This window comes from Hyperoodon ampullatus, assembly GCF_949752795.1.
Source record: "Hyperoodon ampullatus genome assembly, chromosome: 10".
In the NCBI taxonomy this organism is placed as follows: domain Eukaryota; kingdom Metazoa; phylum Chordata; class Mammalia; order Artiodactyla; family Ziphiidae; genus Hyperoodon; species Hyperoodon ampullatus.
In genome coordinates this window covers 40,197,567-40,214,205 of record NC_136923.1, presented here as the reverse complement: position 1 = coordinate 40,214,205, position 16,639 = coordinate 40,197,567, and the positions used below count along the sequence as shown (strand labels likewise).

The window sequence follows — 16,639 nt, the reverse complement described above, 5'->3', positions numbered from 1 at the left end:
CATCCAAACACGGGTTATGATTCCACTAAGCTTCCCACAACTATTTAACAAAGATTCCTTTTACTCCTGGTTTCCAATAACATGTTCCTAATTTTCTTCTGAGCCCTCAATGGCAGCATTCTTAATGTCCAAATTTCTGCTAACAGTTGTTTGAAAGTAGTTTTGGCTTTTTCTATTATGCTCCCTGACATTCTTCCAGCCTTTGTTCACTGCCCAATTCCAAAGCAATTTCCACATTTTTAGGATTTGTTACAGCAGTACCTCTCACTCTTGATACCAATATTTAGTAGTTTTCTATTGCTGCCATAACAAATCACCACAGACTTAATGGCTTAGAACAAAACAAATTTATTATCTCACAGTTCTGTAGGCCCAAAATCCAACACGGATGTCATTGGGCTAAAATCAAGACATTAGCAGGGCTGTGTTCCTTTCTGGAGGCTCTAGGGGAGAATGTGTCCTTGGTCATTCAGGTTATTGGCAGAAGTTAGATCATAGTGGTTGAAGGACTGAGGTTTCTGTTTTCTTGCTGGCTATCACCCAAGGGTCATTCCCAGCTTCTAGAGGCCATCTGAATTCCTTGGATCTTTGGGTGGTGGAAGATCTCTTCCACCACCTTCAAAGACAGCAGCAGAGGATTATTAGTACCTCTTACACTTTGAATCCGACCAACTCTCCTGCCCTCCTCTTCCACTTTTAAGGGCTCATGAAATTACACTGGGCCTACCAAAATAATCCAGAATAATCTTCCCATTTTAATGTCTTTAACTTAATTCCATCTGCAAAATCCTTTTTGCCATGTACTGTAAAATATTCACAGACTCCAAGGACATCTTGAGGGCCATTATCCTGCCTACCACAGCCTCCCTAGGAGACACTAACTCCTGTCCCTTCCCAGCCTGCCCTCTCCTGTGCTCCAGAATTCCTTCTTTCCCCTGAAATCCTGACCATCTTATAGTTCATGGAACAGGTCAAGGCCTCTTTCCCCACCTGGCCCTTGTATGTGCTTATCCTTCTGACTGGAGCACTCTCCCCCTCCTCTCATCACCCAACTCACCCTTCAGGTCCCAGCAGTCAGCCCACACCTGCCCTACTCCAACTGGCTCAGCACAACTCTCTGCAGAGGAATTGAGTTTTTGAGTCTGCTTCATCACCACCTCTACCCTCCCCTATTTGTGAGTGGGTGAGGGAGGAGACTGTTCTGTTCATCAGCAGATCCTGATGCCTATGGTAGAAGGAAGGGAGGAAGCAGGTGAGGGCCCCTTTGGGGAGGTTCAGCCCTCATCCCACTTCCAGGGGCTTTAGAGCGAGGGCCACTTAGGTGCCAAAGCATGTTTGAGATGTCACAAAGATGAAGGCAGCCAGGGCCCTCCCTCTACCCCCAGCCCCAGCTCAGGCCCCGCAGGCTCAACCAGGAGCTCTAGCTCCTGACTCAGCCAGGTGGTCACCTCTGGGCTGCCCTCTCTGGACCACCCACATCTGCCCTTTTGGCCAAGTCTTCTCCCACCACACTGGGGGCCCCTGAGGAGCCCCAGAGGAGCAATTGTATTTATGAGTGGGATCCCTAGAGAGGAGGGGGTCAGTTGGTGTGGGCAATGGAGCAGTGTGAGCCAGCCCGGGCCCCACCTGCCCAGCCATCAATGGGCACCGAGGCCTCGATGGGTGTGCTGGCTCTAAAAGTAGAAAAGGGGCACAGGGTCCAGACAGGCCTGGAGAGAATAAGACACACAGGCCTGAGCCTGACCCAGAGCCTCAGGCCATCCCCACCCCAACAGGCCACCAGGCAAAGAGAGGAGTATGTTGGGTCACCCGCTCTGGGCAGGAGTCCCCTTTATTTGGGTTCACTGCTGGGTGGCTAGACGCTGCAGATAGCCCTCAATATGGACCAGGAGGGCATCCAGCATATGCAGGACCCCAAGGAGTAGAGTACGGTCTGAGATCAGGGCCCGTTGTTTCCAGGGTGCACAGGGGTTAGCCATCACCTGCAGATGCTGAGGATAGGACCAAGAGGCAGGAGTGAGAACAGAGGAACAGGACAGAGGTGTGGTGGGAAGGGGGACTTAGGGTGATGGAGGATCGTGGAGGGTCTGTTGTGGCCTAGTATGGTCATGGGGCCCATGGAGGCTAGATGAGGAATAGGGATATTAAAGAGGGAGGATGGGGCAGGGTACTACCCATGGGAAATGGCCAGGGACTGTTGGGTGTGGACAGATGTAGGGACCCTGGGGTGTGAGTGATGGGGGAGGGGCAGGGGGAGGGGCAGCAGGAGGCCCACAAGACATGAGTGGGAGGATGGGTAGAGAATTACGAGCTGTGGGGACAGAGCAGTGCCATGCTCACCTCACTCTTAGTGGCCTGTGAGCGCGCCGCCATTGCATCACCACGTAGCTGAGCATCAGCATCATGGTAGTGGCAACGGTGACCCCAGCCACTGGGTAGATGTTCACCCCCAGGCCCATCCAATGGCCAGGAGAGCCCAGGCTGTCCTTGCAACCCTCCAGGCTGTTTGGCTGGCACCCCCAGGGCTGTAAGTCCAGCCCCACCTGGTACCACAGGGGCCGTGACCAGGTGTGGGTGCGGACAGGCATTGCTAGCAGGAGCAGCCATGGCAGGAAGGACTGTGCGTGCAGCATGGCTGCTGCAAGTACTAGGGGCCGGAACCTGGGCGCCTGGCAACGGGCAAACACCCCTCCCCCAGGGGCAGGTGAGGCAGTAGGTTCCAGCTGGGCCCATGGCTTTCAGGAGGGGTGGCCTGGCCAGAAAATATGGGGCGGGGTGGGATTCCAGGGCAGGGAGGAGGGCAGGCTTGGGGCCCAGGAATGAAAGAATGCCTCCTTCCCCCTCTCCCTCCTCATCATCTAACCTACATCTAACATGCTCTCCACCAGTGGCAGTATCAACCACAGGCCAACCAAGCTAAGCACACAGAGCTGCTCCCTGCCCCCCTATGCCCAGACTCAGCTCCACGGTCCACGTCGCAGCACAGTGAGCACTCAAAAATGTGGGCGCGCACTCTCTGAATAAAGCCTGAAGGCTCACCCTGGCCTGTGAGGTGCTCTATGCTCTGGTCTCCCCCCCTGCCTCTTGTAGGCCTCCCTGGTGTTCCTTGAACACACCTGCAGTTCCCTACACTAGGAGCACTGTCCTAGAAAGAGAACTCTCACAGCTGGATTTCAGCTCAAGTGTCACCTGCTCCCTGAGTCTCCCTCCCATGACCATCCCGGGTAACACAGTCCCTTCTCTTTCACGTGACCCTGTTTTATTTATTTATTTGGCCGCATTGTGGCATGTGGGATCTTAGTTCCCCGACCAGGGATTGAACCCGTGCGCCCTGCAATGGAAGCGCAGTCATAACCACTGGACTGCCAGGGAATTCCTGACCCTGTTTCATTTTCTTCAAAGCATTTCCAAGTACAGGTATACCTTGGAGATACTGTGCTTCGGTTCTAGACCATCACAATAAAGCGAGTTGCACAAATTTTTCAGTTTCCCGGTGCATATAAATGTTTACACTACACTGTAGTCTATTAAGGGTGCAGTAGCATTATGTCTAAAAAAAAGTACATACCTTAATTTAAAAAAACACTTTATTGCTAAAAATTGCTAACCATCATCTGAGCCTTCAGCAAGTCACAGTAGTAACATCAAAGATCACTGATCACAGATCCTAACAAATAATAATGAAAAAGTTTGAAATACTTTGAGAATTACCACAATGTGACAGCGACATGCAGTGAGCAAATGATGTTGGAAAAATGGCACCAAAAGACTTGATTGACTCAGGGTTGCCATAAACTTTCAATTTGTAAAAAACACAGTACGGCGAAATGCAATAGAACAAGGTCTGCCTGTATCTGCAAGTTCATGTTTGAGATTTACCTTCCACTCCAGTACATAGGTTCACTTAACCAGTATTTACCAAGCACTTGCTTGTGCCCAGTGCTGTTCCTGGTGCCTGGAGGCAGTGTGACAAAGGGCCCTGATTTCCTGGGCAAGGTTTTGGGGGTGGGGAAAGGACAGATGATTTGTGAACACAGAGCAGGGAACTGACACAGGCCAGGATAGAAACAGCCAGGCAAGGGGTGCCTCTGTGACTTGCAGGGCAGGGCAGCCTCTGTCCACTGGTCCAGCACAGAGCCCAGGACCTGGTCGGGACCTGCGAATGGCAGCCTCACTTGTTTTGGCAGGTGACGTGAGCCCAGCACTGTGGCAAGCTGTTTGTGGCATTTACTTATTTAATACTCATTGAGGAACCCATGAAGTGGGTACTATTACCATTTCTACTCTCCTGATGAGGATACTGAGGCCCAGAAAGGTTCGACCCCCCCACCCTGGCCCCCAGTCACTCAGTATCAGCTGGCCTGAAGGCCCATTGCTGCCCACTGGGCCACATGCCCAGATGTTGGTGTTTTATGGTAGAAATCAACACGTGGTTCTTGGCTGACGGTGACCTGCAAAGCCCAGGTGATCTAATTATACAAATAAGCATTTTTCCCAAGTAAATCAATCATGCACATTCTTTCCTTTCCTTTCTTTTTTTTTTCTTTTGGCTGCACTGTGCTGCTTGTGGGATCTTAGTTCCCCAACCAGGGATCGATCGAACCCTCACCCTTGACAGTGAAAGCGTTGAGTCCTAACCACTAGACTGCCAGGGAATTCCCATATTCTTACTTCTCAGTGCAGACCGGCAACACCTGTGAATACCCTGTGCTTCCTTAGATGGTTGCTCAGGTGTTCACACCACACCCTCCAGGGGCTGCCCAGTAGCGCCAGGCCTGCCCTGCACCTCATCAGGGGTCCCTGAGAACAGGTCATTCCTGAGAAGCAGCTCTGATTCCAACCATTTTACAGCCGAGGACACAGGTGTCGAGGGCTGCATGTGGCTGGGGAGGAACTTGGACCTGGGACGTGCCCCCCCTGGGCCTAGCCCCGCAGCTCTCCCTCCTGCTCCACACTCCCCCTGCCTGACCCTGCCCTCCCCAAACTTTCCCCCCACTTCCAACCCCAATTCCCACTTTGGGGCATAAGAAGGGTCAGGAGCCAGGGCTCCTGCCAAGCCCCCACCAAGCCACAGCAGAGCCTGGCATTGGGCAAACAAATCTTTATTCCTGAGGCTAAAAACATGCATGCTCCTCCAACTTGGCCAGTGCCTTATCCCAGGCCTAGAGCACTGAACTTGGAGTCCCAGGACCTCCATCCCTGAGTTATGTGCGTGCGTACGGAGGGGACTCCTGGGTGACATCTGGAGGCAGCCCAGGGGTAGGGGGTCCTCACGGGTAACTGGTCGCAACCTCCAGAGGTGGGCAGTCTCAGGCAGGGTGGCAGCACGGTCAGAGTTTGGTAACCTGGGCAGGGAGAGGAGGAGAGGCTCCTGTCAGTTTCCGAAGGACACGTACTACCCCCTCCCCCGGGAGCGGCTTCCTCTAAAGGCAGGAGGGGAAGGCAGTGGATCCACTGGGGGCAGAGCTAATCAGAGCCATCCAGGAAGGGTGGACTTCCTGGAAATGGGGTCAGGATGGGACAAACAGTAGATAAACAAAAAGAGCTCAGCAACAGAGGTCAGCTCACCAAAACAGGGTTGACGGGGCTGGACCTCGGGTGTTGGAGTGCAAAGGTGACAGCATCGTGGACAGAGGCAAAGAGATGCTGCTTGGTGATAGATGCATCGAAGAAGTGCCCCGCCTCAAGCTGCGTGACCACGGGAGCTGTAGGCAAGGAGTTGGTCTCCCCTGACCCGCAGAACCCTCAGGAACACCCAGGCACTGGCAGAATGTCACCCTGACCACCACCCCTGAGGCTTATAGCTAAACCCCAACTCTTGACCCTTGACCCCTCCCTCCCAGGACCCCTCTGACCTCCAGTTTCAGAGAAAGACTTTTTCCTTGTGCTGCCTGGCAGATTCCTTGGCCAGAATCCCCACCCCCTCCCCGGACCGCTCTTGCCGTGTCCACCCCACGCACAGTGGCAGGCGGCCATGTACACCTCCACCTCGATCTCCCGGAAGTCATGGAAAATCTGCAGCAGAAAAGGGGGCCAGACTCAGAGGGAGGCTCAGGGGCTCCGAAGGGGGACTTGGGCAGGCTTGGGGGGGAAGGGAGTTCAGAGGGGGAGCTCAGAGGGTTGGGGGTTAGGCTCAGAGGGCTCTTGGAGTTAGTTATGGGGTCAGGGTTGAAGGGCCTTGACCTCCCCCAAGGCCCTTCTTAGGGGTGCCCCCAGCCCCTTACATTCTTCAGGCTCTTGAGAGACACAGTGTCCACGAAGGAAAGGGAACTCAGGTCCAGGATGAGGCTGTGGAAATCTGGCTGAGGCAGGCCCAGGGTCTTCAGTGAGGACATGTCTGGGGCCTTGGCATCTTCTTGACCCCTGGCTGCTGTATCCTCTAGCTCAGTCCCTGCGCTCACCTGCTGGGAAACCAGACACACTGCAAGGGCCGCCCACGGTGGGTGAAGGCAGGGAATATACACAGACGTGCAGAGACACACAGGATCAGACGTGTAAACGGTCACATATATGGGGCATGCAGTGGACACATGAGGATATGGAGACAGGGAGCCTGTAGGTAAAGACAGGAGGGAAACATGGGGACACACAGGGGAGGGTGCCCAGACTCCGGGAGCACACACAGACATGCATCTACTGCTCTGTTACCTCCTGGGCCCATACTTAATAGGGACACTTAAGAAGGAAGGGCATCAGAGACCACACCCCATCCTCAGTCAGCCAGAGTGACTGAGGATGGGGACAAACCAAAAGAGACACATGGACACATGCGCACACACAGATATCCTGGCACCCTGCCTGAGTCTTTTTTGGGGGGAGGGGGGTGCTGCACAGCATGTGAAACTTCCCTGACCAGGGATGGAACCCATGGCCCCTGCACTGGGAGCGTAGAGTCTTAACCACTGGCCTGCCAGGGAAGTCCTGCCTGAGACTCTAATTGAGATTCATGTCCCCTTTGATCCCAGATTTTCCCCACATGCCCAGTCCCTTCCCTCTGCCCATGAACACAGACTGCAGGGTCTTGTAGAATTCACAAATTCAAGGTCTTTGGCTAGGCCTCAGATTACAGACCAGAGAGCCACAAGCAGAATTCTATGGCATATCACTAGAGATCTCCCTGTAGAGCATCTGATCCATCACTCCACTCCACACATGGGCACTCTCATCCCTTCAGCTCATGGTTAGCCCCTCTCCCACCTCCAGCCTCACCGTGGCCTTGGAGCCCTCCACATCGTTGCTCTCGATGTCTGTGACACTGGTGTTGACATTGATGGAAATGGAAGTGCCCTTGGAGGTGGCAGCCTAGGCCAGGAAAGAGGGGGACCAGGAAAGAGGTGTCCCAGCTGTCATATGACAACCAGGCCAGGCAGGCCTGGTGTCGCCCCTGGCTTTGGGCAGGCAGGTGGACTAGCAGCTGAAGCTTGGGACCCAGGGCAGGGTCCTGGGACTTTTGTTCTCAGGGCTTGACGTGAGGCTTCTCAGGAGGTAAAGGACGGAGATTCAGTAACCCCACTGATCAGGTCAGTGGGATCAGAAGGCTGTGGGGTTTTGACCTACTTTGGGAAGAGGACTGTGATGGTTCACGCCACCATTGGCTTAGGAGGCAGGAGAAAAACAAAACTGCCCACAGAACCCTGACCTGCAGGGTCACTGGGGGCATCAGGGAGACAGGAGGAGGGATGAAGAATGAGGGTGAGAAGCCAGGAGGCTGGGAGAAAGGCTGGGTGGGGTCCGAAGGGCCCCTGCCTGTTTCGGGAGCTTATTCTCTTTCTGAAGTCGCTTCAGCTTTAGCTCCTGCTTCCTGAGCAGTTTCTTCTTCTGGGAGATGAGGTGGTCCACGTTCACACCGCACTAGAGCAAAGGGCAGGGCAGGGGATGTGGACACTGGGGAGGTGAGAGACCCTCTGCCCCTCCCCCTGTGGGCCCCAGGCCTCACCCTCTGCTTCAGCGTGTCACTGTAGAGCTCAGCGTTGGCAAAGTACATGGTGGCCGAGGAGCGGAAGACCTTCACGCCCGGGACCTCCCTGGCCTGGGGATGGGTCAGGTTGGGGGTGGCTGAGCCCTCGTCTCTCCTAGCTGCATCTTGCTCTCTTTCTTTCCTCCCCTGTGTACCCCGGTACCTGACATCATCAACCCTCTGCTTCCCAGCTAACAGAGGCCCGGCCTGCAGCCCATGCCCTCCCAGGAGCTGGTGGGGTCATCCGGACCCCTCATCTGGGCCTGTCAGAGCTGCTGCTTCTTCCTCCAGGGCATCCTGAACCTCTCCCACCCCATCTCCCCTGTCCTTCTGCCAATACCCAGGCCAGGTTTCAATGGCTCTTAGCTTCTGCTTGGGTTTCCAACCCCAGCACTGGGGTCTGTTTTCTGTATGTGGACAGAGAGACCCTCCTCAACTGCCAGCCCAGCCAAGCCTTCCCCGGCTCCCACCCTGCTCAGGACACTCCAGGTCTCTGCTCGGCCTTTGGGCCTGAACGATGTCCCTGTGCCACCCCCCACCTTCCTTTCCATCCAGCTGAGCTTCTCCCCTCATGTCCTTCCCTCACTCTGCCTCATCACACTATGCTCAGCCTTCAAGGCTCCATCAGGGAAAATGAGCTTGTTTTATTCCAGAGCCCCCACTTTTGTTCCCAGGGCTTGACGTGAGACCTCTCAGGAGGTAAAGGACGGGGATTCAGTAACCCCACTGATCAGGTCAGCAAACAGCCTCCCCTAGTCCTCGTGCCCCAGATCCTGCCCCTCTACATTCCTGACCCAGGGCTACTCTGCAGGATGGGGCTTGTACTGCTGCCTCTAAGACAGACTCCTCCCCCAGGCCCTAAGGCCCATACTCTGAGTATGGGGGTCAGAGACCCAAATTCCTCCCTTGAAATTCCAAGGGCCAAAGCACCCTTAGCGCCCCACCCCCGTGTCCTTGCCAAGTACGCAAGGACCTGATAAGGGATGGCCCCGTCTGCCTCTGTCCTACCCCATCCACGCCATCCTCTGGCTTAGCCCCTGCCACTCACTTCTGAGTACTCTGCCACGTCTCTGTAAATATCTGTGTCTGGCACCTGCCCCAGGACAGAGTAGTGGGGCCTGTGAAAGAGAGAGTGTGAGAAGAGGGGGGCATTAGGAGAGGGGGCAATGAGGGGGTTCTAAGGAGCCTTGGGTCACCCCCCAAGATGTGGGAAAGCTGGGGGAAACCAGCGTGGACCTCACTCCCTCACCAGCTGGAATGAGGGGGGAACCAAAGGGGTGACTCACAGCTGTGTGCGGACCACCACGAGCAGCAGGGAGAAGACTACCGCAACTGCCAGGCCAAGGTCCAGGTTCAGCAGGATGGTGGCCACAAAGGTCACCAGCCAGATGAGCTAAAAACAGAAGGGTAGTAGTCAACAGGGTCTAGAAGGTTCACTGGGGCTGAAGGCCCTGACCCCACCCCTGGGCTCCCAGGCCTCTCACCAGATCCACTCGATTTGCCTTCCAGAGGGAGCATATGTCGGTGAACTGCATCAACATGCCCTTCAGGTTCACGATGATGGCAGCAGCCAGGACTGCCTGGGGGAGGGGGAGGGTCACCAGGAGCTACTGAGAGGTGCGGGATGCTGACAACCCTGACGACCCGGCATGAGCCAGACTGTCCTCAAGCACCTGGGTATGACCCCGAATGACACTAACCACCTCCTGCCCCCGAACCTAACAACTTGGGTCTGACTCTCAAAGGTTCTTACCCCTGACTGTCGACTCCAAATCTCAACCCAGAGATCTCAAGCTTGAAAAACAGGGCATGACCCTGTATCCCTCCCCCTCCCCCAGGCCCTGACTGACTGATCTGAGTCCCTGGCCTGGCCAAGGCCCTCAGGCCTGGCTGGGTGCGGGATGGCGGCTCACCTTGGGCAGGTCTTGGAAGAGTTCTCCAAGTTTGACGATGATAATGAGGATGAAGAGGGAGGAGATGGCTCCAGCCACCTGTACAGTGGGAGTGAGCGGGCAGATGAGTGGGCTGGAGTGTAGGGGAGAAGAAGGCGAGAGCAGGGGGAAAGGGGTGGGGTGGGGGGGGAAAGCAGGGGGTAGGACCACCCAGGCAAAGCAGTGTGCGTGTAGACGCACACCCAAGCCCACACCTGCAGCCCACCTGTGTGTTGCCCCCGGTGCTCTCCTGTATCAGGCTCCGAGACATAGAGCAGCTCACAGGGAAGCACTGAAAGATGCCCCCGATGAGGTTACTGAGGCCAAGTGCCAGCAGCTCCTGATAGGGGTAGTGCAAGTGTGAGGACACATCACTAGCAGTGCGTGGTCACTGTGTCCAGGCCTATGCATCCCCAACCTCCATCCGCACTCAGTAGCCCCCAAAGACTTGGCCACTGTCCCATGTGTCCTGCTCTCCCACCCTCAGTCCCCCATGTGGCCCCAGCACATCTGTTTGCTGTTTCCCTGTCTCCCACCTGATACTCCAACCCCCCAGGCCCTGGGGTCTCTGTACACCTGCCCTCTCCGCGTCCCACATCCCATTCCCCAGACCTGGTTGCTGTCCACCCGGTAGCCATGCCTCAGGGCGAAGATCTTCCCCAGCGAGATGGCAATGGCGAACCCAACCACAGCGATGGCAAAGGCACTTCCCACAAGCCTTGCGAACAGCTGGGGGCTGGGGGCCACTGGGGGCACCAGCCTGTGAGGGGCATCTGTGAGGTCAAAGGAACGTTGTGGCCCTGGCCACCCAACCCTCCCTGACCTGACAGGGGCCAGAGCTCACCCTGCAGGGATTTTGCCCACGACATCCACCCCAAATCTGTGCTGCAGTCCCACACCGTAGGAGATGCCTGTGGCCCCGATGAGCTGCGGGGAGAGGACAGAGTCAGGGGAGGTAGGTGCTGGCACCACTGTTAAGGGGGATGGAGAAATCACTTTGGGCGTAAAGAGAGAGGCCTGAAGCAAAACCTTCAGAGGGGTGGGCAGAAGTCAGCGATAGGGTAAGAGATGGACACCACCATTTTGGGGAAAGAGAGATGCTGTCAGGGGCTGTCGGCTGTGGTCCCCCCAGTCCTCAGTGCCCACGCCAACTAGTCTTTAACTATCTGGGGGACGCCCACACGGCAGGGACTCCTCACTTGCCCTTCCCCCTGCCCCCCCCACCAGAATTCAAACCATGAGCAGCTCCCCGGGGAGCGGCATGGGCAGTTGTCGCCGCAGCTTGTCACTCAACAGCTTCACCAGCACGAGAACCACCCCTGCCACAACTGCAGTGACCATGGTGCCGACCACAGTCTGGGGCAGCTTCCAGCAGACCTCCAGTACTGTCTGAGGGGAGGTGGGGGGTCACAGCCAGCACTCAAGGTCCTGGGCCCACCCACCCTTCCCTCCTTCCACCCTCACTCACATAGATGAGGGACAGTGGCCCAGAGCGGCTGCTCAGATGGAGGCCAAACACATACTTGAGCTGCGAGACGAAGACCTGCACAGACGCGGCTGTGGTATAGGCTCGGACCAGAGGCTCTGACAGATAGGTGACCACGAAGCCAAAATGGACCAGGCCCAGCCCCACCTGTGGGGTGCACAGGGCAGTCAGGGGAGGAGAGGGTCCTAGGGGTGGCCGGGGCAGAGCCCAGGGCAGGTGGGAGCAGAGGGGGATGACTGATGAGGAGGAGGAAGATGGTGGTGGCCAGACACTCAGGGGACCTGGCAAATGGGGTGAGGGGTGGGTCTGGCAGTCAGGGGCCTGTACTCCTGACTGCTCCGCACCTGGAAGAGGCCAACAAGGACACTGAGTGTGGAGGCCACCTGCACCCGATCAGCATCTCTGGCCGCCACATCAACAGTGGAGTTTGAGGCCTGCAGGTAGGCTTCATCCGGAGCCAGTGATTCTGTCACACTGCCCACCATCACGGACATGACAGCAAAGGTGCCTGCAGGGGCAGATCAGGGTGGTCTGAAGGGGAGGGGGCACTGCCCTGCCCTGGAGTCCTGGTCTTAAGGGAGAGGCCAGGAGACACCCAGCTCTAGACCAATATCCTCAGACGTGTTGTGCAAATAGAGGCAGCGCTGGCAGTCAGGTATGAACTCTAAGTTCAAAGGCTCTTGAGTGTGGCTAGAAGTGTTGGCCCTGCATCATCTACCTTGTCCCACCTGTGTCCACTGGCTCAGGACCACTCCCCCTGTGAAAAGTGGAATGGGGAAGGGGGCATGGCCTGCCTCAGGCTCTCAGGTCTGTGCCAAGTCTGGGCCCCTTGAGTTGCTTCACCCACCCGTATCCTCCTGGGCCAGGGCCTCTAGGTAACCTGAATCTGTCTCCACGGTCAGAGGCCCTGTCCTGCCTGGAATGACTCTTGGGCCAGTCTCCCACTGGCCTGGCATCAATGCCTCCCTCCCTGTTCCCTGCGTTTCCTTGCCCTGCTCAGCCCTCCCTCACCCTGTCCTCCGTGGGGAATGTGGGCATCCTCCTGGCTCCACTCACCCACGGAGATGTGCCGGGAAGTGCCGAACAGGAAATAGATAAAGACAGGATAGAAGGAGCTGTAGAGGCCAAACACAGGGGGCAGTCCAGCCAGGAGGGCATAGGCCAGGCCTGGAGGTGGAATGGTAGCAATGTAGACTTGGAGGCCAGGGTCTTGAAAGGATGAGGAAATCCCAGCCCTGGGTCATGGGCCATAGTTCCAGGGGCAGCGGTCATGCTTCTGGCTTTTAGCAGAGGGGTGGGGGGAGGCAGGGGCAGGCAGTGGTTCACAGATTACAGGCCAGGGCCTTGCAGGGTCGGGGTCATCATCCAAGGGTTTTGGGTACAGTCTCCAGGTCAAGGGTGGCTCACCTTGTGGTAGCTGCATAATGGCCACACTCAGGCCAGACAACAAGTCACCCAGAAGCCAGTCACGCACAGGATACTGGGGTAGCCAGGCCAAAACTGGGAAGTACCGGAGCAGAAGGGCTCGGGCCCGAGCATGGGAGCACCTGGGGACACAAGGGTAGGTATCACAGACAGGGGCTACCTGAGTCCTGCCAGTGCCCCTAGTCCCCCCCACCTCAGCCTTACCGAAACCAGCTTCGCCACTGGAGGGTCCCAGTTGCTGAGCTCCGGCTCCCCAGCTCCTCCAGCTGTTCTTGGTTCAGCAGTGGCCGCTCCACATGGTAATCTCGCCTCCTCAGCTCCATTGCCTGCGTTGTGGACAGCAGTGCCTGTGTGTCCCTCTGTCTGGGTGGTGAGGCCAGAGACACAGTGTGGGCACTCCTGGCCCAACCTCCCCTAGACCTCCACCTGGGACCACAGAGTCACCCACCTGACTTTTCTAGGTCCCAAGATCTAGGTAGGTCCAGCCACCCAGCTGGCTCCTGCAGGCCCTATGCCCAGGCCCAGGCAGGGGCAGGACCTGAACTTTGGCTGGTGGAAGACTCTTGCTGGGCCAAAGTCTCCCACAAAGAGGCAGCAGGATGAACACAAGCCACACTTCAGTCCAGCCCTGAGTGTTCACCAATCTAGGTTCCAGGCTGACTGTCCCTCCCAGACCCCTCCCCCCAGCCCCAACTCTTCTCCAGCTAATCCCAGTCCAGTCCGAGTCCTTATCCAGCTGCCCCACGAGCCCAGCGCATGCTGTCGGAGAGCACACGCAAGGAAGGAATCCAGCAAACCAGGCAAGTCTCTCTTCATATGAGAAGGCTCTATGAGAAGGAAAGTGTTGGGGCTAAGATTGCCCCCGGGCCTCCAGCCACAGGGTCCAGGTTGTAGACCTGGACAAGCTCAGGCCTAATCTGGGAAAGTCAGGGAATGGCTCTCACTGGGAGGGAGAGTTTTCCCCCTGGAAAGAGAAGCCCCCATTTCAAGGGGGGACAATCTCACCTGGGAATAGATCTCCGGGAGGATCTCGCCTAAGGAGAAGCTCTCACCTGACAGGAAAGTTTTCACCAGCTAGGTAAGTTCTGTCCTGGGGAGAATCTCTGATCTGCCCAGTGGCTACCACCTGATTAAGGGAAACGATCTCACTTGGGAATAGGAAATCTGGGGGGGAAGGGGGGGCAGTTCTTACCTGGGGGGAAGCTGTCCCCAAAATAGTTGTCACTTGGGAATAGGAGCTCTTGGAGAGGGAGCACTTACCTGGGGGAAAGCTTTCACTAGCAGGCCCCTCCTCTGTGAGTCACTCGAGGTCTTTAAGGGCTGCCACTCCCGCCACCCCTCCCCCTCCCCTCGGTCGAACCCGTGCTTGGAGGGAGGGGCTTAGATCTTTGACCCCTCCCTCTAGGAGGGCCCAGAGGCCAGAAGGGCCGGAGCGCACATTCCCGGACCAGTTGCATCCCTGGGTGGACCCAGGCCCCGGCTATGGACACTCCAGCAGCCACGTCCCGGGCCCCAACGCGCCGCACCGGCGCACCTCCTGGGCCGGGGCTCCTCAGCACACAGCCGCCGGGAGGCGGCCCCCGGCTAGCCCTCGGACGGCGCTCGAGCGGCTTTCCGCACAGCCCGCAGGGGCTGGGGTCGCGCCGGCTCCCGCCTCATCCCTCACTACGGTTGGGCAGCCGCCTGCAGAAAATCGACCAAGCGGTAAACCGAGGCGCGGCAGGCGGGAAATGCCTGCTCGGGACTCGGCGGTACCCTTTCCGAGCTAACGCAAGCCGGGCGCCTGCTCGGGGGCCAAGGGGTGGCCCGCGCCTCGCGGACTCGAACACTGGGAACCAGGGCCGCGCCCTGCACTCACCCCGGCGCTTCCGACAGCCCCATGGCGGGTGGGCAAACCGAGAGGCGGTACTCCCCACAGCTCGAGCGAGAGGCCTCTGCGGCCCGAAAGGCGGGGCTGGGACGGGGGCGAGGCCTGAGGCGCGCTCCCAGGGGCCAATCCCCGGGCAGGACGGGGAAGGCTTGGGCCAGTCAGCGTTCCGGGGCGGAGCCTAAGGGGCGGTCTCCCGGCGCTGCGAACCCTGAGGAGGGAGATTTAACTCCTTCCTCCCCCTGCGGCTTGGCTTGTGCTCCCCCTCGTGGCCCGCCTAGTTCCCCTGCCTGAGCCGGTTGTTATCGCAGAAGTGGGACTAAGGACCCGAGCTGGCCTGGCCGTAGCCAAGTTCCCAGGTCCCTGAGTAGGGTGGGGCCGATACCACCAGGTCCCGGCTTTTTGCGGAGGGTCCCCGCGGGACGCGGAGCAGGATGTCTAGGGTTGCGGCTGGTGACCAGAGCCTTATCTCTCCGTGGGGTATCCAGGTCCATGGCGCCTCTCAAGCCTCCAGTTGAGGGCGCCACCCTCACTCAGGCTTTCCCCCTGAGACCTGGGATGTCTCTGAGACCGAAGGGGCTCAAAGGCCTCCCTTCAACGCTGGGCACGCAGACCTTAAAGGCTGCGAGGTTCCCCTCCCCCGCACATAACACTGGCCCGGCAACAGGCCCGTTCTGCCCGAGTTCTTGAGGAACGCGATGTCCTGGCAGCTCCAAGTCTGAGAGGCTGGCGGGGAGCCAGTGCTGTCAACGGGCTGAGGGCAGTTCCTAGGGTCGGTTTGAAGGCCAGGGCAAATGCCAGGTCAGGGCTGCAGGCCTTGCGGACTGAGGAAGCCATCATGTTGCTGCCTTGACCAGGCCTTACTCTCAGCACCTGTGCTCACACTTCAGGCCCAACCTCAAGGCGAAGGGACAGAATTCAGGATGAAAGAGATAGAAACCTGGTCCAAATCTCCAATGAAATGAACTAAAAATAGCCAAATATTCTTGGGGAGGGGGGAGGGGCAGTGCTCAGATTTCTCCCAAAGGTCAGCCCAGCCTGAATCATTCATAGCCACTCTCCTACCCCCCACCCCCAAACAGAATGAGGCAATAACCATTTTCTATAGAAGTTTATTCCCAAAACAGAGCGCGGCTTCACGGAACAATTTACACAGACAGGAAAAGGAGCCACTGGGCTGGGGGGGGTACCCCCAGAGAGGGGCATCTACAGAACCTAGGACATAGCAAGGACAGCCCCCTCTCCCCACAGCAGGCCCCTCAACCCTTCAAGGGCTGGGGTCACTCTGGGTAAGGAGAGCTGGGGTCCTGGCTGGCGGGATTTGGCACCAGTCAGTAAAGTAGAACTTTTAATCTCCTTGGAAACTGCCTCCCAAGAGTATGCATGAAGGAGGTGGGTGTCTGCAGGGACCCTCCACAACCCTGCATGGCCACTGTTCCCAGTGGGAAGAGGATGCCTACTCTCGAGGCCTTCTGGGCCTGCTGTTCAGCAGGAGACTCAGGGCTGACCTTTGGCCTGGGGCTAGGGCTAGGGGTTAGAAACCCCTCAAGATGGCCAGGCTCAGGGTCCTCACAGGTGGGTCCTCCAAGCCCCTCTCCCACTTTCTCTACCTTTCACTTGTAAACGAAGGGAAAAAAACATTCTCAACTGTAAACAAAGTGTAAAAGTTCAAAGTTTTAAATTGTAAACAAAGTTGAAGAATGTTTTAAGTCTTGACCTTTAAACAAAGTAACAAAATTTAAAAGTCCCCAGTTCTGGACATCAGACAAAGTAATAAAAGTGAGAGTTTGTGAACAGGGTCCTAACAGTCATTTTTCCCTTTACAAGGGAATAAAGGAGGGATGGAAGAGTCACTTCCTGCAGCCCGGGTGCCTAGGGCCAGGGAGGCTCCTGTAAACATGGGAGGCAGTGGCACCTACATTCTGAGTCTTTAATTCCCTTGTTTTTGCTCCCCTTGCTCCCCCTCCTACCCC

At 57.0% G+C, this 16,639-nt stretch overlaps 2 protein-coding genes across 2 annotated transcripts; both read right to left on the bottom strand.

Moving 5' to 3' along the window:
• Positions 1-1,841: 1,841 nt before the first annotated feature.
• On the bottom strand, positions 1,842-2,633 carry TMEM89 (transmembrane protein 89; the record flags this gene model as incomplete). The annotated part of the gene is given in 3 exon segments (XM_079713682.1): positions 1,842-1,991; positions 2,341-2,364; positions 2,367-2,633. Coding segments are annotated over 3 exon segments (441 nt in total).
• A 2,453-nt stretch (positions 2,634-5,086) lies between these two features.
• On the bottom strand, positions 5,087-13,152 carry SLC26A6 (solute carrier family 26 member 6). Its single transcript, XM_079713348.1, has 20 exons — positions 13,004-13,152; positions 12,782-12,921; positions 12,431-12,541; positions 11,719-11,882; positions 11,357-11,521; positions 11,125-11,277; positions 10,733-10,815; positions 10,501-10,648; positions 10,115-10,228; positions 9,871-9,948; positions 9,442-9,537; positions 9,244-9,350; positions 9,006-9,075; positions 7,937-8,029; positions 7,747-7,851; positions 7,210-7,302; positions 6,225-6,401; positions 5,961-6,015; positions 5,569-5,705; positions 5,087-5,345 (listed from the first exon to the last, which is right to left on the bottom strand). The coding sequence occupies exons 1-20, from the start codon at positions 13,120-13,122 to the stop codon at positions 5,331-5,333; spliced, it is 2,223 nt and encodes a 740-aa protein (XP_079569474.1). The 5' UTR covers positions 13,123-13,152; the 3' UTR covers positions 5,087-5,330.
• Between the last annotated feature and the right edge of the window lie 3,487 nt (positions 13,153-16,639).

What these genes read in the sequence shown, in the direction of transcription:
- SLC26A6 (XM_079713348.1), bottom strand. Translation starts at nt 13,122, where the DNA reads ATGGAGCTGAGGAGGCGAGATTACCATGTGGAGCGGCCACTGCTGAAC. An exon ending in TCCCCGGGGAGCTGCTCATG is followed by an intron (nt 10,816 to 11,124) that starts GTTTGAATTCTG and finishes CTCTCCCCGCAG; the next exon opens with CTCATCGGGGCCACAGGCAT. An exon ending in GTACATGGCCGCCTGCCACT is followed by an intron (nt 5,706 to 5,960) that starts GTGCGTGGGGTG and finishes CCTTGCCTACAG; the next exon opens with CTCCCGTGGTCACGCAGCTT.